Below are 21,607 nucleotides of genomic sequence, written 5' to 3'. Positions count from 1 at the left end.
AGTGCAAGTGCCCTAAAATTTGGAAGTGCCCAAACGTGTTCAACGTGAAGTATAGGAGTCGTTGTGCACCTTCTGTTCTGAAGATTTTAGTTTCACCATGACTGCAAATTAAGAGAAATGCTTTTTCATGTCCGCTCTTTACCGTATACCCGCTTGGGACTACCCAATACCTTCCAAATGTACTTTATTCAACCCTGAAAATTAGACTCAAGACTAAGCCCCATAAAACTGGAACGGAAAACAGTCTTTGTAACCCAAGTGGAGCGACACTATAAGAGGGGAATGAAACTCCATATTTGTAGGAGTGGAGTAAACATTTCCAGCTTAGCTTAGTTTTCTCCCTCTTTGTAAAACAGAGTAAATGACGAGGGACCAGAGAAAGAACGACACAGGGCCATCGCTGGCTCGCAACTAAGGCGTTATTTGCTAAAACCTTCGTATATAGAAGAACACTCAAAGACATGAAAAGTGCACAATCATGAAAACACAATAAAAACCACCCAGATATGCGCGGGACCATCAAGCTTTCTCAGGTTTGGAAGGTTTTAGCAAATAAAGCCTTCAGTTGCGAGTCAGTGCTTGTCCTGTGTCTTTCTTTCTCTGCTTCCGCTTTTTTTGTGCTCTTTTACAATGAACCTATCCCTACTAGCATTACTCAACGTTTCGTTAATTTTATTTCCTGCCAGTCTCAACAAGAATTGCATTTTTAAAATTTTATTTGATATTTCCAGTATTGCTGGTGCTGCCTCTTCTTCGCCAACAATATATAGTGACAAGCGCCATCACTGTGTGCTTCCCTGTGAGCCAGTCTGCCCAGTTAACAGGGATTAGCCAGACAAACCTGACGAGAAACTCGCCCTTAATCACTGGAGACTGCACGAAATGGAAATAGGGTTAAGCAGCTCATAATGTTGGTGAATTCCTCATCGAACCTTTCACACATCTGCATGTCTTGCGAGGCATGAACAATGTTTTGCGAGCGCTTAGGAAGTCTCTTCCTTCCTCTTTTTGTAAACATTGCTGAAGTAACGTTTTAAGCTTTTAGATGGATTGAAAGTTTCAGGAAAATTATCGTCTGAACAAGAACGCTGGTGTTTTGGTTTTCAAACTTCAGTACCGGCTGGCAGGTTATATCGAAGTAGTGCCGGCAAAGCGCCACAGTGACCAGATGATGTTGTTTTTCGGAGAGGGCTGGTTGGTACCGTTCAACATGTTATTCTTAACTTTTATACATTCGTGGAGTCACTTTCTGTAGCAAAAATGGACCATAAGTAATCTTAGAGTGCAGCTCCTAGGGGCCCGTTCCTGCGTTGAGCGGCGTGCTTCGGCGCCGGCCTCGGCGTAACCGAGTGAACGAGCGCATCGGAGGATAAAAGAGAGCGAGCGAAGAGGCCGAGGAAGACAAAAGACAACGATAGCCAATAAATCGCGAAGAGGAATGCGGTAGCCTGAAGTCAGGTCATGTGGCTCCAACCAGCGGTAAAAACAAATTAGGAAAAGGTTGTTGTGGATCATGCTCGAAGGCTCGGGCTCCCGCTGGAACGTCTCAGCTCACGGCCGAGGTCCTCCTCTCCCCGCGGCTTCGAGATGGTTCGCATCGGGATGGTTCGATCTCTCTCAAGAAGTCAAGGGGTGGGAGACGCAGCTTGACCCGAGCTGCGGCGCCTACTTCCTGTCTCGGCACCGCCGCCCGCTTCCAGAAATTTCTTGCTACCGCTACATTACGCTAGCATTTCGAGCCTTCAGCGCGTCACTCCGGGTTTAACCAGAGCTAAACCACAGACATTTTTTTTTTCAAGAGCACTCCACAGATTGCACACACTCGTCGACGGCATGATTAATGTGCCATCGCATTTGGCGTGCGGCGACCGCCTCTCCCCTTCCCTCTAATATGTCTGAATGAAATGCTTATCGAAATTATGATATTTAAGTGCAGCTGTGCCGGCCATTGCCCGTGGAATTTTGCAGCGCTGTTTTAAATATCATGAGCGGAATCGTCCCTCTCTCATTTGCGGCCTTTGTTTGCGGCCGTCACACATCACACTAAGAGGGATGTGTGACGGTTTGTGTTAAAATTTCACCGAGGGCCTCGAATCTGGCAGTCTTGATGCCCGCCGCAAATAATTGGCAAAGGGGTGCAACTCTTTACTACATGGTAGGGCGCTTATCTGATCTGGTTAGCCAATCCTAGTTGATTCAATTACGCTCAAACACACTTGGGATAGAAACTATAGTCAAAAGGGCTCGGCGGCCGCTCGGTTATTAGTTTAGGTTAGCTTGATTCCCACAAAAGAAAAAGACTGAAGTTCAAACATTCTTTTTCACCAAGGGTCGTTTAGATTCAAGAGTGTCAAAAAAGAAAAGCACCACCTCACAAGCGCGCACTTGAAACGTCCGATATGCAGCTTCCTTGCCGTGGGTTGACGCTGCCGACTACGGACTTCCTCCTCCTGTTCGTCGGCGTAATTGGCTTCTCTCTTTGGCTGTGTAAAACTTTTTTTATCATCCACAAGAGGCAGCCAATGGAAGGAAGCAGAAGTGGGAGAGGGGGTGGCTGCGCCTTCCAAAGCTAAAGTCATATCTCACAGCAGCACCACTGCAAATTAGCAGCGTGCAAACTGCGGGAGGGAACGCGTGCGGTGCAAGTGTTCGCAGGAAGATAACACCGACTTCCGTTCCGAACTGCGGCTGGATTGAAGCTGACGAGACCGATGGAAGAAAGAAAGAAAGCTTGTTTGGTTTTACCACGCCCATGAGGGCTGCGTCCTGGAAGACGCTGGGGTTATAAAAGGCTGAACACAGTCAGTACTTGTGACCCTGCGTTTGATCGAAGGCTGTGAAGCTGCTAAAATGAAGGCTTTCTTAGTGCTACTTGCTGCCGTGATCACCGCCTGTGCTGATGACACGGGTGAGAAAATGCGAGCGCCAATTTTCATCTCCGGTTATGTTTAGAAATGTTCAGTGGGGAAGCAAACGCTACGGCAGTTTTGCGCCCTGAGTTGCTTTGGTATTCGGGTGCAAGATGCATGTCCGATCGTAATTGCAAGGCTGGATGTATTCATATTTTATTGGTGCACTAAATAGACGCACTCTCTCATTGTTTCTAAATGGAAGTGAAGTATGTTCAGTGTAATTCGATGGACGCATGCAAGTGTGCCTGCTGTTCATACCCAACAATTATGGACAAAAGCATATTTTTGAACGGGAACCAGTTTATGACTGCAATTTTTTTCGTATATTGTAAGGTTTCACTATAACAATCGTTGTATCGGCAGATGTTCCATCGGCAGGCTTTCATTTTCTGCAATTTACGTTTTTGCTATCGTCAAAATCATTTCCTAACGGTTTTATGTGGCAGTATTATCTGCGCGATGCAAGCAATGGAAACGCTGTAAAAGAAATATTTTGCTTCACATCGGAAGAATGGGACATTCCCTTCAATACTTCCGTAATAGTACCTTACAATTTTCCAGTATTCAAAATTTCTGTCCGAGAATGTTGGGCATGCGTGCACTTATTGGATAACGGCGCCCGCAACAACGCCGTTGAGGATGACTGCAGAGTAACTTCGACGGTCTGCAGTTTCTTAACCTGCAATGAATCTCAACACTCAGGCGTTTTCGCGTTAAAGCCTGCACTGTAAGCGACCAGCAAAATTTGTGGCACCTGAACTACCACGCAGCCTGTAGGGTGTATTCGTGTTTTGAAAGCGCAGGTAAGCACAAAGGTTGACAGATGTGGACAGGAGAAGCGGTACTGGCAGCTATGTTTGTTAGGAAACTTTTTTGGAGAACAGTTCGCCTGTAAAGTCGCAGTCAGCAAGAAATTCCGCAACGTAATCGCTGAAGTCAGAGTAAAAGAAGTAAAAATATTCAAACATACTATCTGCTCACCGAAATAGTTTCTGAATAATCCTATTTGCTACTAGCTCTTCTCGTGTCTAGATCTGTCGTAATTTGTCTCTACCTCCGTTTTCAATATTTTAAGTGCTACACCAACTAGTACAACAGATAAATTGTATAGTTCACATTCATTTACCTGATATATTACTGTTTTTTTTTTCTTCTTGTGAACTGCTTAAAGATTCAGTGCAATTCCTCGCCAAATGGTTCCGACCATAGCTTCAAGAATCGGAGATTGGCGCAGTTGGATCCCAGCAATTGCCTTTAAGCACGCGAAAAAATAGACGCTCCTAGAAGTGTAGGCAGGACGCTGCAGAGTGACAAGCCACGTTTAAAGCTGTGCTGAGTGTAAATCAGTGGTTGCATACCGAAACTACAGCGCATATTTTATTTATTCTGATTTTATTTGTGAGAAATTTCGCAATTTATGTCCTATCTCCATCTCTTCTAATCTAAATTACCTCTATCGAGATCGTCCTTTATTTCAAAAGCCCCAGGGATATATTTTTCCAAGGTTGTACCTATGGACGAACACGTTCATTGCATCGTCACAAAGCCGCCGTTTTTGTTCGCATTATTTGGTGATTGTTTTTCTCCCCAGTGAGGTATGCCGCGCTTGCACAAGTGTTGTAAGTTGGGCATGTTGAGCTATTGTGCCAAACTAGTTGAAAAGTGTACGTAGTATGTGATTACATAAATGGTTGACTCGCCCAATTAAACCGGTCTTCGCAAAGGTTGCGCAAAGAATTCACCTTTGTAATTAAATATTTCCTGCACTCTAATAGCTAGGCTCGATGTCATAAGCGAGCAATAAATAAGAACTGCATCTACACTGGCGGGACTTGAACAAGAACCATTTTGTGAACGATATACCGAAAAGTGGAAGGTTGAAGTATGGAACACAGATGAGAAAAGTATTCAGAAAATCCGTTTACAATTTATACTGCTCAAAATGTCCGGACAGGGTCAGACCGAGGCTATTCTAGCATCGTCTGAAGTCTTGAGCAACAAGTTGCTGGAATTAACTGGCACGTTCAAACGTTGCATCGATTTTGCTTCCCGGTGAGTGTGCAGATTTCTGATGCTTGTATTATCTGGTTCTCTGTTTCTGACTTCCCGTAAATTTTGAGTACCTTGCCTATTATGCTCCAGAGACAGATTAGATATGATTTTTTTCTCTTTATGCCTATTATAATTTTGCGTCGTTTATTTGCGCGACTTTTGTTCATGATGAAGTTCCAACTGCACATCTGACGCATCTTGTGACCATTTCAGGCTTTTCACACTGTGCATTGCAGGGGCCCGTACCTCCTTTAGCGTGTTCTTCCTTGCCCCTGAGCATCCTTCGACATTTAATAAAACACACTCTCCATAAGTTCATGAAACGCAAAGGAGCTACAGAGAAACGCAACATTAGAAAAAACGGAGCAAGGAATGCCGCTTTTGTGCCAGATTCAACCTCAGATTAAATACCCGCACACTGAAGGGCACAGAAACAAGCCCCTCGTGAGCATGAACGGGCTGTGCAGGTGATACGTCGCTCTTCAAGTTCCCACCCGATCCCCAGCCGTGTGGAACCAACGAGGTGTGGAAGCAGTGCGTCAGTGGGAGCTGTGCCGAGACCACGTGCAAGAAGCGCGTCATAGGCCCCGCCTGCACGGAAGACTGCCGCTACGGCTGCTACTGCTCCGAAGGATTCTACCGGAACAAAGAAGGGAACTGCGTCACGCTGGATCAGTGCCCACCTGAACAAGGCACAGAAGGTATGACGCAGCACACGGCCCGAAAGGATTCACATGGAGTGCTTTGAGCAATTCATTACTTCTATCGCAGTTATAGTATAGAACTGAACCCAGAAGGTACCGCCTGTGCCAGGAGATCAGGTACGGAATGGTCAGAGCTATTCCAGCTAATTTTTTATGTCATGCTACGCTTTAACGATCTTGTATACAATGCACATAGTTTAAAATTAATGAATCTCTAGCGCTACTATGAATGCGTTCATAAACGTCCACCTATCCACCCCGGAAGGTGCATTTATTCTTTGCCTCCAGTCTCGCACTCCTGGCAACTGGTTCATAAATGAATTCCGTATGCGGTCAAAATATTTTAAGCATGAGCAACGGCTGTGCGTCGCTTGAGGAACATTTATACTCTTCGATCTTACAACTTCGTTTACCCTCAGCCACTCCTCTCCCCCCTAACTCCCTACCCTTGATCTGTTGCTAGTTGGGCAAGTTCCGGAATATTCATGGCGCAAAAAAGCAGCGCCAACTTGACGCCACATGCAAGGGAAGGAGGACACCGCATGGGATGTTATGTTAAGTGGTGGGTTAATTAAGGCAGGGGCCAACCGATGGGGTCGGTATGGCATTGTGAACGTCGCAGGCCGGCTGTCGTTCCCTATGATCACAGGCTTTCCTATGGTCTGAAGAGCTTGGCCAAGAGATACGATGAACGTAGCAGGCCGGCTGTCATTCCCTGTGATCACAGGCTTTCCCATGGTCTGAAGAGCTTGGCCAAAAGATACGACGTTAGCATTGTTGTTTTAAGGGCCAATGAAGCTATCTGCAATTTTCCTCCATCTGGACAAAAAATTAGTGGCTGGTAGCCACCAGAACCGTAGGATCTGCACAGCAAAACATGTCGCCTTTCATCAAATGCTGAAAGAGCCTTGTTTACGATTGTTGCTGACGTGCGGTAATGTGTGCATAGACCACACTGGCGGTTGCGTGAACGTGCGGGTTGTTATAGCACTCAGATTAACTCGACAGTGACTCAACTGACCATCTTCGCGTACATTACCAGAAATGCAAATCCTGGCTAGAATTTCACACCACCACGATTCTGTTCCGTCATCGGGATCAGGTTACTCGTAAGGTAATGGAAGCCTTTTTCGATTGAGAGAAATGCTAACCGGTGTTTCAGTAAGCCTTCAGTTGCCCCGTCAGATAAAGAATTCCTTTGCTTAGAGAACCCGCTATCAACTGCTCGTGACTTGTATGTTTTTGTGCGCAACCTTTTTTATACCACGCTGGTGAACTTGTCTCCCAGCGGTTGTGATGTCCGCAGCTTCCGGTAGATTGTCTGCATATATTCCGTGTCCTGTTCATTAAGCCTTCAGTTGCTGGTTTCAGCGCATGTTGCATCTAACTTTTTTGTGCTTCCTGTCCAGTTTGCGCAGTTTTTCACGATAAATTGAGAAATTGCCGCTTTATTTGCGGCCACCGAAGCGGTCCATACGACTCACCATTGTTCTGATACATTCCTCTTTCATTTAGAAACCAGATGCTTCTACCGGTACGCCCAATCTTTGAAATTGCCTGGTAAAAGGGCGTCGTGTGAAACATGACATATGCGGCAAGCCTTTTGAGCAGAACCTACGTGCAGGCGTCCTTATAGGGCTGTCAGGAATCAGGACTACCCGCAGTCAGCATGCTTCGGTGAATGTCGATGCCAGTGTCGGGAGGAGCTGGAAGCATGCACACCGTATTCTTTTTACAGTTCAATTAAGCCCGTTACATGGTACATTCGCTGCGGATCTGTCGAAAATTCTGCGCATGCAGAAAAGATAAACTCAGATCATAGGTATAGCCTTCGCGATTTCTTGTCAGTACTGCTTTATATGTAGGCCCTTACACCCCGAACACATTTCTTAAACATCGCGTTAAACCTGATTTCTCTTTGAAATTGGGCATTCTATAGAACGTAGTTTTGCAGTGAAGAATGTTGAAGAGGCAGAACAAAAGCGAGCATATGTCTCGCGTTCGGTCGAGAGCGCCAGATGGCCAATTTAAAACCTCTTTTCTGGTTTTGATTTTTGTTATTGGTGCTTAAGAATAATGTTGAAAACCGCGTTTTAGAAGCGAGAGGACAGAACAAGATTCCTGTCAAGACGCCTTATTGACATCATTGCGTCAAGAGCGTATGCTAACGACGTCCTGCTCAATGGCTTTTGAGCGTTTAAACTTTAAAACGATTGCTAGGGTGCTGAACAGATGTTTTCGCAGTGTACAAAGAAACGCAGGCATACAGGTCTTGCACGGACACTAACACGCTCCGCCAAGAGATGCTTGGTATGCTCTCTACAAAGCAACTGTATTAAATGAAAAAAATTTTTGATTTGGTAAACCATTTTTAGCACGCCTTTCACTGCCTGACTTCAAGAAAATAATAAGCCAAAATTTCAGTATTTCCTCTCCGAAAATAAACAGTTTTTTGCTGCAAAAACATGACAAAAGTCCCAAAAATGTAAATTTTCTTGACTAACCAGATTCTTACTATAATCTACGCCAAGGTACGTTTCCCCCCGCACCGACCACTCTATAAAATTACGCGAGTACAATTACCGAATAAACACATCCAAATATAGATGTTTCCAACGAACAATACATGATTGGAACAGCCTGCCTGTACAAATTGCTGCTGCTCCTCCCAAATCTTTTTACAACGCATTGCAAGACCACCTGTTAATATGATTGTAATATGTTAAAGTGACTGTTAGTATCACTCTTAATATCAGTGAAGCAATATTTCTTGTCCTTGCGCATTGTGTTCCGGTTTTTCATTTTTTGTTCATTCCCAAAACTGCTGTGTTGCTAAAACAGTGCTGTATATTTAAATGCTATTCTTTCCGCATCTGTCGTGCGCGTGTTTGTATTTCTGCAACGTTCTTTCATTTTTGCCTTCCCTCAGGTTTTCTCATTATACTGCATCTTCTGCCTAAAATACTGCATTTCGGCTGTTGTTTTTATGATGTTAATGATGTTTCCCCCTACAAGAATGCCTCGGGGGAGGGGGCTGTAGGTATTTTGTATAAACAAATAATAAAAGAATTATAAGATCACTGCATTACCCGCATTGGAGGAATGCCTAAGCATTGACGCCTCCTCGCCCCTCTTTGCCTCTCTTCGCCTCTCTTTACTCAACTTCAAATTCGGCGCCACGCTTTAGCTCCACCCACTTCCGGTGTTTTCAAATTTGGCGCCACTTTTGCTCCAGTCACGCCCACGATTTGGATATTTTTGGCTCTAATTGATGAACTAATTACCCCACTATCACCTCTTGATTTCCCCTGCGGGATTTTTCGATGGTCTGTCTAATGCAATAATTCTTTTTCGTATAACTGAATTCGTCGAATGTTATCCTGATGACAAGCTCGTGATGACACAAAACCGCCATCATAGCCATTAATATATAAATAAATCTGTGATACCACAGCGAGTGTCTGAGAGAGAGGTGTCAGAGTCAAAATGAACACAGGACCCATTGATGTCACTATTTCAACTTTGTCCCTTGCAATTTAGACATCTCAACCTCTGTGTCCTCTTTCTTGCCTGCTGTGCAGGGGAGTCTCACCCACCCTGCGGCGCCCACGAAGAGTGGAAAGTCTGCGTGAGCAGCTCCTGCGCCGAGACCACCTGTGAGCATCGCACTATCGGTCCCGGGTGCACTCCCGACTGCCAGCGCGGGTGCTACTGCTCCCACGGTTTCTTCCGCAACGCCCAGGGCAACTGTGTCACTGAAGACCAGTGCCCGACGGCTTAAGGTCGGCGGAGGACCACCTTTTGGTTGCCTAATGAGAACGTCAAAGATTGTACCAACGCTAGAATAACCCGCCACCGGTCGCATGCTGCACAAGGCCGCAAAACTAGTCACCCCCCTTTCCATACATGGCATGGCACCTGTGGGCTCATTCTGTAGCTTGCGCCATGCGGCTTCCAAATAAAGCTCAGTGTTCATATCGGCACCTTGAGCAGCGACTGCGCGGGAGCAGTCCACTCAGAACTGGCTCCTTGCATGCACACCCTTCGTGGACTTTGGTCATGATGTGCTGTGCTTCTTTCTTGCCGCATCACTACAGCCATTCAGTTCAGTCGAGAGAGGAATAGGAGATGTGCAAACGAGCTGATAAAGGTCAGTTTGAAAGAGATGACGTGAGTTCAAGAGGATGTAGTGAGTATTTTGTTCCTTTAATATTGAAAAAGGTTTTCAGCTTCGCTCAGGTAAAAAAAGGCAACTTACAGCACACTTGTGCCAGCAGCCGTCTCTTTTTATCAAATCCTTCAAATGACCTTTTCCTTAACTACAAAACACAACATGTTTTGTCGATGCAAAACAAAACTGATGAAAGCCCTCAGATCTAAGAGAATTAAATGTAATCCACTTGAAGAACAAATTCCTCCTTTTTCTTCTCTCGACGGTCGAAATTATGCACTGACCGACATGTCGAACGCTCCAGTGTAACACGTTCACTTCGGTAACCGTCCGTTCCACATCTTTCACAGTTCCTGTAAGTTTTACAACTCTAGAGATAAATAAGCGAGAGTACCGGCAGCGTACCAATGAAAGGAACGCTCCCAAATACGTGGCCTGCAGTCTGCGGGGTGCCTGGGAGCGAGGCTGCTGCCTTTGTGAAAAGTAATTTTCCGTCTGTCACACCTGGTTCTCTTTATGGAAGCATAATAAGACTTCATTCTTCTCAGTGTTGAGCGCACGCAAACCATAAGTTAGAGCTTTCATATAGTGCCCAACATGTCTCGGTCGCTGCAGCCTCCCGCGAAATCAAAGCGGTCTAGTTCGCTGATCCAATTCGACGGCAATTGTCATCTTGAACGGATCTCATAACATATATTCTGTAAGTACCGTAATTCATAAATATGTACCGTTTCCAAAGGTAGCGTTATCTGGTGTATAGTCCACACCGAGTGTGTGTTCTACACAGCTAAATTGTGTTCATGAAAAATCTTTACCAGATTGTACGCCGCTGGTGCATAGTCAGCAGGGCCGATTTATAGGAACATGTATATCGGGTTAATCCCAAGAAGTGCACAATGCGGTGAACGTTCCTGTAAAAAAAAACACATTAAAATTGATTTTTGCGGAAAGGAAATGGCGCAGTATCTGTCTCACATATCGGTCGACTCCTGAACCGCGCCGTACGGGAAGGGATAAAGGAGGGAGTGAAAGAAGAAAGGAAGAAAGGGGTGCCGTAGTGGAGGGCTCCGGAATAGTTTCGACCACCTGGAGATATTTAACGCGCACCGACATCGCAAAACACCGTACGCTTCTCGCCAGTTTTTCTACAGCATATGCTTGCAGGGCGAAGCTACCAGCAGTACATAGATGGACGTTAGGCATGCCTATCATCAGCGACGTACATTTTTCTCATTTTAAAGGCTGGTCGGGCGAACATTATTCTTCGAATCAGTACGCCAGCAACTGCCAGTAGGCACGCGTAAAACCACTCGTCGAAACTCTAAAAGTGTAACCATAAAAAGTAACTTCGTAATAGAATTTCATTTGACGAGGTATGTTGTAATCGACAATTTCGAAAACAAAATTACTCTAAACTACGCACCTTGAGATAGTTCGCAACGCTCCGAATCTTAAATTTTAAACATGTATAACACGTGGATATGTGTGGCGCAACGATGTTGCGACTGTAGAGCATGCGCATTGCGTGCAAGAGGACCATCGTTTAACCCATGCGTGTACATTTGACTTTCCATACCTTGAACCAGATTCTCCCTTCAAAAAAATTTAATAACTGCGCGACGGCCTTCAATTTCGCAGTATAATCACTGCCTCCTAAAGTCCGAGATATAAACGTTTATACATTAATTTCTGTAATTTAATCATCCAATAATTTAACTCTGTTGTGTGCATAACAGCCGCCTTGCTGTACAATCTATCCGCACAAAATCAATCCTCATGTTCAAAATTAAAATTTCCAAGCATTTAAAAAATTACCTTTTATATCTTTCATAGACTACGACAACGCATCTGACTCGGTCCAAACACCGTCAGTCATCAAGTCATTGCCGAATCGCGGTACAGAAGAGGCATATATAAAGGTACCGGAAAATATCTATAGCCTACGCACAACCACCGCAGTCCTGCATATGATAAGTCATAGGAAATCCCACACAGGAAGAATGTCCGAAAGGGAGACACGAAATCTCCAGTACCATTCACTTTGTCTTTGCAGGAGGTGTTCAGAGAATTGCAGTGGGAAGAGATGGAGATACAAGTCCATGGTGAATACCTTAGCAACCTCAGATTCGCTGGTGGCATCGCCTTGCCAACTAATTTAGGGGTCAAATTTCAAAGCATGATTGAGAACCACGGCAGGCAAAGCAGAACGGTGAAGGCAAAACAGCCTCGGAAGATCACAGCAGTTTACTATGGGCAGCGAAGCATTGGAAGTTGTCGTAGAGCATATCTCCACAGTGCTGGTACTAACCGGGGTCCCGAAACACCGGAGTGAATAACCGGCCTCAATAACAAGGTGATGAAGTGCTTTTTGCGGGCACTCTGAGAACATGAACAAGGCCTTACTAGTACCCCTCATGAATAATCTATGTAACAGGTGCATCAGGCTAGTGCTCGCCAATGAAACGGAAAACTTAAGGGTTAAAAAAAGGTTTGATATTAAGTTCAGGGCGGTTGAGAGCGCTATGCAAAGAAAAACCATAGGTGTATATGTTAAGAGATAGGAAGAGAGCAGAATGAATCATGAAGCAAACACGTGTTATTGATATCTTTGTGAGTTTAAGAATAAGAAATAGACTTAGCAAGGGATGTAATGCGAAGGCAAGGTAATTGAGGTGTATTTAGGCAAACGGATTGAATTCCACTTCAACTGTGATACAGATATCAGCACCCATATACGCCAATGCTAGCCAATGCTGGAAGCTTTTTTGCCCCCTTTAGGAATCAACAAGGAATTAACTCTTAAGTGCAAACGCACACCAGTCTTGAAGCCTGGACGCTGGATCAGTGAGGCGATGGAACACCGCTCTTTTGATGGTGTTTTCTTCGCACAACACCTACGGTACACGCATTCACCTTTTCTCTGTGGCAAGAGTGATGAGCAGTAATGAACTACCTCAGCATTGTTTGTACCGGTTAATAGTGAGCGTCTGTTCTTATACCACCTGTTCCCGCGGAAACAACAAAGTAACGCGTCCTGCTTCACAACAAAATTTCTGTAATGGGATTGCTCGCTTTGATGGAATGTTAAGTGTTCAACTTGGCGCGGTAGGTACTTATATCTATTTACCAAGATTGTATTCACGCTAACTACAAGTCCGCTGCGTCACAGAAGCTGTTCATGAAGTTGTTTTCTGAAAGAGGCTGTTGATAGCATCTGTGTATTGCATTGCCGTTTATTGAACCAAGTAACTTGTACGTTCTGTGATACACGAAGGGGGGTCATCTTTCCAAGTCTCCTTCTTCCGTTGAACCAGCCGTGCTGTCTTTCCAGGGTCGTCGTTGTATGGTTATAAGCCTGGGCATAAAATGGAACCAAGATAAGTGTTTCAAATGAAGGTGTATTTTTTTTCAACATTTGGGCAAGCGTAATTAAAGTATTCTGAGTGAATTTTAGCTCCAAACTCATCTTTCCATTCCTTCGTGAATTTCACTGCCAATATAAAATGAATAAAATATTGAAAAGGAAATATGTTTTGCCTTCTTTTAACCTGTTTCCATAGGCGGCTGACACAGTGTACCTGGGAAAGCTTGTCTATATCTGGCGTCCGTTTCAAACCGATATGCACGTCATAAACAAGTTCCAGCGATTAAGAAGGACAGCGTGATCGCTGCGCTTTATGCGTGACTTTAATGTCAAAATTTTAAAATGTCAAAATTTGTCAAATTTCATCTATTACGCAGGCGCCCCTGCGGTCAAGTACGATAGTATTACCATTATTTCGATCGAGTTGTAAGCGCGTTAAGTGGTTCTGAAATCGAAAAAAAAACACTACGTACGAAAGGTGACACAGAGCACCGGTGCAGAGAAACAGTTAGCGTAGTATGTATTTCACTAATGCGCTGGAATGCCTACTTGCACTAAGGCTAAAGCGAAATCGGTGAACCTTGCTGATCCTATCCCTAAAGAACTTACGTTTCCTCATAGCGTAACGTTAGCGTACGGTAGTGCAGACTCTGTGATGCATGCGATAAAGGTGCCTGTGACTTTTCCAAGGGGCTCAAAAATTACCTGGTCCTTAAAACCAATCTAATGTATCGGTTTTTATGTTTGTTCGCCTGTTTGCTTCGTTATGGTCGAACTTAACAAAAACAATAAAGTAAGCGTCCAGGCTCATGCCATTTAAATATAACGGGCTGAAAACGTATAACTAAAAAAAAAGAGATAGATCAAAGCAACAAAATTTTGCATGGCAGGAAAAACAAAGAAAAATGATAAAAAAGGGAGCTGTAGATAGTGGAGATAAGGGCAGTTAAGGGATCTGGGACGCAGAGGGAATAAGTAAGGAAAATATGGAGTAATTAATGATTACTGTTTTTTTGCTGGGCTCACTACTGAAATTGAATTTAGTTATATATATATATATATATATTGCCGACATCAGGCTTCAGGATGTCTGGTCTTGGTGGGTTGTTCTTTATTCCTTTGTAGCTAAGTAGCAGTTATCCCCCCCCCCCCCCAACCTTCGTTTCTTAATCGTGTCTGTATTTATGACATTTTCAAACTTATTCTTCACTTCACGCTTGATAGTCTTCATCTCAAATAAACTGCGAGGCAAGCTTCTCCTTTTCGCAAATAATTCCTGTTCCTCTTCTGACTCAGGCTGCTGCTTCCGGTTAATTTGTTCCATGGCCTATCTCCCTCAAGCTGTCTCTGCAGCTTCCACGTGCTCTTCCCTCGCATCTTAAAAAACCCGTGCTGTCGACTGCGCTAGCGTAGACGCGCCGACTATGCTTCCGCTCCGCCCTTATCAAAATGGCCCACAGACAGTCTATAGACTTCTTATAGACTATATTGCCTTTCTATAGATATTTCTTTTTGTCTACTCATACTCTATAGACTGTCTACAGACTAAAATCTACTAAATGTGTACGGTCATAAATCTGTAGATTGTCTATAGCCTGTCTATCGGATTTGTATTGCCTACAGACTGTTATCTGGGCCTCGTCTATGGAGAGTCCATAGACGTTAAAGAGAGAAGTCTATAGACAGTCTATAGACTGTCTAAAGAAGTTTTTGCAAGGGTGGTGCTCACCGATGGACCTTGCAGCGCCGGCATTAAGCCGTCGGGCACTGGTCCTCTCGGACGCAGTTGCCCTGGGCGTTGCGGAAGAAACCGTGGGAGCAGTAGCACCCGCGCTGGCAGTCAGCCGTGCAGGCGGGGCCTATGGTCCGCTTCTCGCAGGTGGTCTCGGCACAGGAGCTGCTCACGCACACCTTCCACTCCTCGTGTGTACCGCATGGGGGATGAGGCTCTCCTGCGCAGAGAGAAGAGACAGAGACGTGGAAAGACTTTGTTTTTAAGACTAGACTATGCGGAATATTCGGCCTAACCGCATCTCCTTGATGATAGTCGTAATAAAAGGTATTCTCTATGACGTCATGAATGTATGCAACATGACACTCCACAGTGGGATTCGTTATCCCGGAGTGGTTCACCTCGGCATTTTTCGACAGATACAAAAATGACTGTATTAACGTCCACCTAAGTGCACCTACATTGCACCGCCGCTTCGTTTTCGCAAATGGATTTCAAAGGATGTCCATGGGGAGTTGTGAAGCATGCTTTACGCTGCTTTCGTGAAATTTGAGAAAAGTTAAGTTCAGACTGAGGCCGCAGGGGAACGCGTGTCGCATGCAGCAGAGCACTTGATGAGACGCTTGACACCTATCGGATTATTTCTCTGTCTGCGCAGCCCGAGGCCAGGTACCTTTCTTTATTTTTCCCATGCAGAAGCTTCACAAAAATTAACGTGAGGCGTAATCTATAGTTGCCAGCAGCAAGGTGATATATTTTGAGGTCACCAAGTTGCATCTGACACAGCGAAAAATGAGCTGAAATCTTTCGTCTATCCTTCGTTTGTCATTTGCAGTATAGAATACGTGGCAGTATAGAATGGCTGGTAATTTTTTTGTTTCGACCGAGTTGGCATTTAAACACAATAATAGATGGCGTATTCGGCCTCAAGGCTGTCTCAAATGCACTCGCCTCATAAGCGGCACTTTTGAAGCGACAAGTACTAACCGACGTGGCTTTATTAGACTACCTTACCGGTTGATCTCCTTCCGGCAAAAGTCTAGTACCGGCAGCTAAACAGCAGCACCAATAAAACCGTCTACTCCTAAGTGAGTCAGCTCTACTTGTACCGCGTGTCCCAAGACGGCGCATTCTTAAAGGCGCCATATCCACGGTACTCCAGGATAGCCCTATCATGGATCATGTAGTGATTGATCAAATCGATAAGACGGGACTAACAGCAGCGATTGGTCCTCGTGACGAATGACCAGTGAGTAACAACTGTTTCTGACGAGCGCCTTACACCTTGACTTTCTGACCAGTAATAATTCATCTACAAGGATCTCATCTTTCTGGCAACACTTTTAATCACTACAGGACTAACCCGAGAATCCTTCTTAGTCGTTTCCGGCTTGGAATGCACTTATGTTCAACATTTTTGCGTAACAATTTTGAATATTGAGAAACTGTAAGGTACTGCTATAGAAATATTGAAAGCAATGAGGTTTTCTTCCAATACGCAGCAAAAATCTTTAATTTGTAGTCTTTCCATTGCTTGCATCCAGCAGTTAAGACTAAGATAAAAAAAACAACGCGAAATGCTTTTGACGATAACAAAAACGTTAATGGTAAGAAAAGTCAAGCCTGCCGACCGGAAATTTGCGGATATAATGATTGCCATAGTGAAATCTTTGAATGTACGGAAAAAACTTATAAAAATGCTTTTGTAGAGAATTATTGGATATGAAGACGCTAATGTCGCTTAGCCCTGGGAAAGCCCTGTCCAACCAACCCCAGCCGTCATCAGCCGTCTTCATTTCGACACCACAAGGCCAGCCCTGCCCTTCGCGAGACGTACCCACAGGCTCCTCCTCTTCGGGCGGGCACTGGTCCACCGTAACGCAGTTGCCCTCGGCGTTCCGGTAGAAGCCCTCGGCGCAGTAGCAGCCGTAGCGGCAGTCGTACGTGCAACCCGGTCCGATTGTGCGCTTCTTGCAGGTGGTCTCGGCACAGCTGCTGCCCACGCACTCTTTCCACACCTCGTTGGTGGCGCACGGTTGGGGTTCCGGCGGGAACTTGAACACCGGCGACTCGCCATCTGAGAGGATTGAATTGTTGAGAACACCCTGCTTAGTGTCGTTCTCTTTTCTTACTGGTTTCCCTCAAATTTCCACAAACAATCACTTAAAAAGTTACTCGCCGATATTCAGTGATTTGTACGCTGGACACTCAAATTTTGATGATTAGAAACTACAGAGGGCGGAAAACTGGTTCTCTTTAATCGGAGTTCGAGTTAAGGAGAGGCTTTCTAATACACTTCATGCTCCCTGATCCCGGAAGTCCGAATGAACGAGATTCCACTGTAACATCAGTGTGAAGGTAATTCATTCCTACAAATAACCCATGGAGGCATCATGAAAACCATGTTTATCTTCATTCGCACTACAGGTAGCATCTCTTTATCTTTCTGTTTAAAGCCTTGTTTAGACTATGTGAGACACGCCTTTAACATTACGAATTGTTCAAATAAGCCTCGGAGCTTGAACATTTCAGCAAAGTATTCTACATTGGGTTATATTTATTTATTTAGGTGACCTACTGTTTACAAGGGTGTTATCCTGAGAAGGCCAAGCATAAGCCACGACAATGCGTTGTTAGTCTTCGCTTCGCTCCGTTAACTTACGCTGCCCAGTCACGAAGGCACGCCTCCGTACAAGTTCCTCACCCGAACAAGAACATGATAGCTTCAAGATGCGGCAGCTATCAGCACAAGCTGATGGGTCGTGGAAAGCTCGATAATTAAAACATATTCTGTTCACTATGCCTCCAAGCGATGGCTGCAGACCTGCCTTGCCATATAATTTGCACATCCTGTAGATCGCTTTTAAAAACTTAGAAGCAACTTCTCTGCTGCCATAAGTGTAATCAGGACAAAGTCGAGCCACCAGTTGCATTCACTGCACTCCGTCGCTTCAACAAAAATAATATAGAAACTATTAAAACTGTTAGACATAAACAGATCAGGCTCATAGTTCGCTCGAAGATTGATATAGTTGCAATGTCTTCATATAGTCTAAAGACTTTAGGCATCGCAAGAAACGCGGCAGGAATCTCCAGAAAACTACAATTTCGCGCATTCTCCGTCCTCTCCTACATCCTATCTCAAGTGTACCGGAATTAAAGCCGCACGGCTCATTAAGAACGTTTCTCACCCGGGTAGGCGACGCAAGCAGTTACCGCTACGGCAAGCAGTACGAGAAGGCACTTCATCGTCTCAACTTGCCTTTACTGATGTGGCTGGAAGAAGCTTCTGGAAGCAATTGGCACAACTCGCTCGGAGTCCGCGTTTTTATTAGCTCCCTTAGGCCCCACTATGGGAGCCGAGACCCCAGAGGAAATGAACTTTCCAATATCTCCTCAGCACAGACTCCGGCATCATAATTGCTGGCTGTGCAAGCGGAAGTATACTGTATCTTGGCCACTGCATTTGTTTCATTTCTGTAGCCCCTTAAAGAATTTGTCGCTCTGTAACGAAGCACGCTCTCCCTGCAATCTTACGCCGAGATACAGCCTTCGTGCATTAGTGCCACGACTGAAGCCACACTTACAATAAAGAAAAGTTGCGGAGCCGTTGGCCCGTTCCAGATAGAAGGCAATTAGGCTTGAACAGCGCCGAAGGAAGTTTGTTAGCAAAACAAGTAGCTGCCAGACTGCTGCATATCGCAAAGGAAACAGAGCTCGATTCTGTAGGCAAATGCTTCTTGTGCATCTTATACCTCTATAAAATTTGTTAATCTTCCATCCGAAGTAGAGCCACGTTCGAGGCGAGATCGTCTTGCAGCATATTTCATCGATGAATTAATTCTTTATTCTGTTATTTACTGATCTTAAATACAGCTGTAAAAGATAAAATGTGCAATGTGCGCACTCACTGTCGCACACAAAAAACAACGGTGGCGAAATAATAAACGTACAACGGCTTTCAATTTGCGTAAGTGCTCATTAGTTGAGTATTTCTGTAAGCTGGTCACTCCGGCATCCTCCACATGGTTTGGAACTACCCCAAGCAACCTAAAGCATACAGTTTAAAGGAACTCAGCCAAGAGCAGTGGGAGCCGAAGCAGATTCGCACATAGGTCACCCTTCAGCGCCAGCTGATCGGTCAGGCCTGGAGGGCCGCATTCGCCAATGGTTTCCGGGACCTGGGTGAACCATGCTCTTAATTACTTCATATTAATAACGTTTATTCTCTCTCTCTCTCTAATAATCACATCGATGGTGACGAGGCTGAGTTTTAAAAGCGCAAGCGCTGCTTTGTTCGAAGGCGCAGGCTTACGCCAGCCAGTTTGCACTCGCAAGCGGTGAGCAGTGGGCAGCACCGGAGACTGCAACGCCGACGCTTAGCTGCCAGCCCGCTACGGCCACCGACGCGTCTGCTCGGTTACTCTTGGCAAAAACGATACATGAAAACGAGCGACGGAGGAAGCAAGCTCTCTGAGGGAGAATAGTCGGATCGAGTCTAGTGGACCCAATGGTTGTCTCTCACCGAAAGCTTAGCAGAAATTAATGTTGAGTCGGAAGTTCCCCGAGGCACAGCCCTTGTCAAAAATTTAGAGCCCACGGCGTTGGCTTCTAAGCTGTGCAAAAGGACCTTCAAGCATTCGTGGAACTCTCCACTATCGGAGAGGGCAGAACCAGGGATACTCGTATATTGAAGAGATTTGAAACACGGGGTATGAATAACGAGCCTCATGGCGTGGTCCAGAAGCAAACATCCTTGGCTCTCAGCTTTTGACGAAACGCACGCGTGTAAAGTCCGTCCTTCTGCGTACAGAGGACGTTTCCAAGTTTGACGCAGGTGAAGTAAAGGTTAGTCGGGAACGCACGTCCCACCTGTACTTGTCGGCCTGCTTACCCACCTGCTTTAACTTTTTGTTAAGGTGGTATTCAGTAAGAACCAGTTGCGGAATGCATCCGAACTCGTCCCACCTTTCTCCGTAGTTAACATCCTTGTTTTCTCTTGCACCGACACAATGGAGGTGCCGCTTCGGCAGAGGGCAAGGCTATTCAAATAAAAGGTATGAAATGTGTATGACTGGACAGCATAACAAAAATGAAAAAGACACATAATGATTATATGAACGTGTCATATTTAGGAGATATACGGGTGCGGCAAATATTTCTGAGCACGCTTTACAAGTGACACACTATTCTGTATATCATATGTACAATTGTTCTCATAGAATTGTTACAAACGTTATCATAGCTACAATTGTAAGTAAACATGGCAAACCCTAGGCCAACGCAGGAAATAAGAGACATGCCATGATAGTCTCAATGACTGCAGGCTACTCTGATTCAGAGATCGCTGCATAACTGAGTCGCCCGGTGAATAGCTTTGCAAGCACGGAGAGAACTGGGGGCTTCCAACGGTAGTGTAGCCACCATTTTCCGCGGGAAATTATTGACGCTCTGGCATTGCCAGGGCGCCAAAGTTCGTGCGCCGTGTCCAAGCTGCCATCCTTGAGAATCCTGGAAAGTTGCTGAGGGCAGTGGACCGGAATCAGCTGCTTGATGAGGCGACAATCCGACGTGTGAGTAATGAGGACCTTCGGCACCCCGACTCCCCAGCTGTTTGCCCAATGGGTTATTATGTATGGGACGAGGATGAAAGCGACTCCAATAGCAATCCACAGACACCACAGCGGCTCTCAAGCGGCTGCGGATACAATGGCAACATCCCCAATAATCATCTCATTACTGCCTGCAGTGGTTTTGACAGCATTCAGTGGCTACTACTGCGGCTGATGGCGGTTTGAATGAATTACGTTATTCATTGTGTATGTGGTCACCTGTACATAAAGTGAAAAGAATTATTTATCCCTACTCTCATTTGCAGGGTAGCCAACCGGAACACCATACTGGTTGACGTCCCTGCCCTCCCTCTGCCTCTTTATTTCTCTCTATAGTGTCACTTCGTTTCTTCCCTCTGACATGAAATACCTGCTGCACCCGCTACTCTAAAACGCAAGGAAGTCAAACTCATTCGTTAGCCAACGGCCAAAGCCGTGACAGTACCCCGTGGTTAATTCCCCGCACGCTATGACCACGTTTTGAAGAAAGCTAAATTTGGGCGCTTACTGCGAACAATTTTACGGAAGAAATGAAGCAATGCCGTCCACCGACATTTTGCAGCGCGTTAAAAAGCTGCATCTCTTTATAGCTGGGACTCTTTTCTCTCTGCAGGAAAGCCCAAGGGAATAACTGCCGCTGCAAAACGTGCATTTGATCCAGAGCCTCGACGCTAGGCCAGCGACACGGCAAAACGCTGCGCTTTTCAAGGTGTTTTCTTCCGAAAACGCATATGATTCGGCAGCATACACACGTTCGCCTTTGTTCTGTGCAAAGGGTGATGGCCACTGATGAACTACTTCAGCATTCTTTATGAAGGCTAACAGTGAGCACCCGTTTTTTTACCACCTGTTGCTAAAGCAGCAAAACAGAGCACCATCCTGCTCCACAACAGAATTCACATGGCGGGAGTGCTCGCTTTCATGGAATATTTAACTCTTGTGGGGGCACAGCCCCGCAGCCTTCCCTTGTGGTTTCCTATTCCGCGGTGCACCCTCCCACGGCATCGCCTCGACCCACGGCGCCACGTGACTCTCCCTGATTAGTTACCCTAACTAACAA

The 21,607-nt window shown here is 45.3% G+C and overlaps 2 protein-coding genes across 2 annotated transcripts; one reads left to right on the top strand and one right to left on the bottom strand.

Moving 5' to 3' along the window:
• The first annotated feature begins 2,751 nt into the window (after positions 1–2,751).
• Positions 2,752–9,564, top strand: LOC144101839 (ixochymostatin-like). Its single transcript, XM_077635059.1, has 3 exons — positions 2,752–2,908; positions 5,432–5,665; positions 9,250–9,564. The coding sequence occupies exons 1-3, from the start codon at positions 2,851–2,853 to the stop codon at positions 9,447–9,449; spliced, it is 492 nt and encodes a 163-aa protein (XP_077491185.1). The 5' UTR covers positions 2,752–2,850; the 3' UTR covers positions 9,450–9,564.
• Positions 9,565–13,054: 3,490 nt separating this feature from the next.
• LOC144101834 (ixochymostatin-like) lies at positions 13,055–18,266 on the bottom strand. Its single transcript, XM_077635053.1, has 4 exons — positions 18,127–18,266; positions 16,773–17,012; positions 14,933–15,155; positions 13,055–13,194 (listed from the first exon to the last, which is right to left on the bottom strand). Exons 1-3 carry the CDS (start codon positions 18,182–18,184, stop codon positions 14,956–14,958), a joined length of 498 nt encoding a protein of 165 aa, XP_077491179.1. The 5' UTR covers positions 18,185–18,266; the 3' UTR covers positions 13,055–13,194; positions 14,933–14,955.
• Positions 18,267–21,607: the final 3,341 nt, after the last annotated feature.

This window comes from Amblyomma americanum, chromosome 8, assembly GCF_052857255.1.
Source record: "Amblyomma americanum isolate KBUSLIRL-KWMA chromosome 8, ASM5285725v1, whole genome shotgun sequence".
Classification (NCBI taxonomy): Eukaryota; Metazoa; Arthropoda; class Arachnida; order Ixodida; family Ixodidae; genus Amblyomma; species Amblyomma americanum.
Note: the sequence above shows the minus strand (reverse complement) of the source record. Positions and strands in the feature narration are given on the sequence as shown.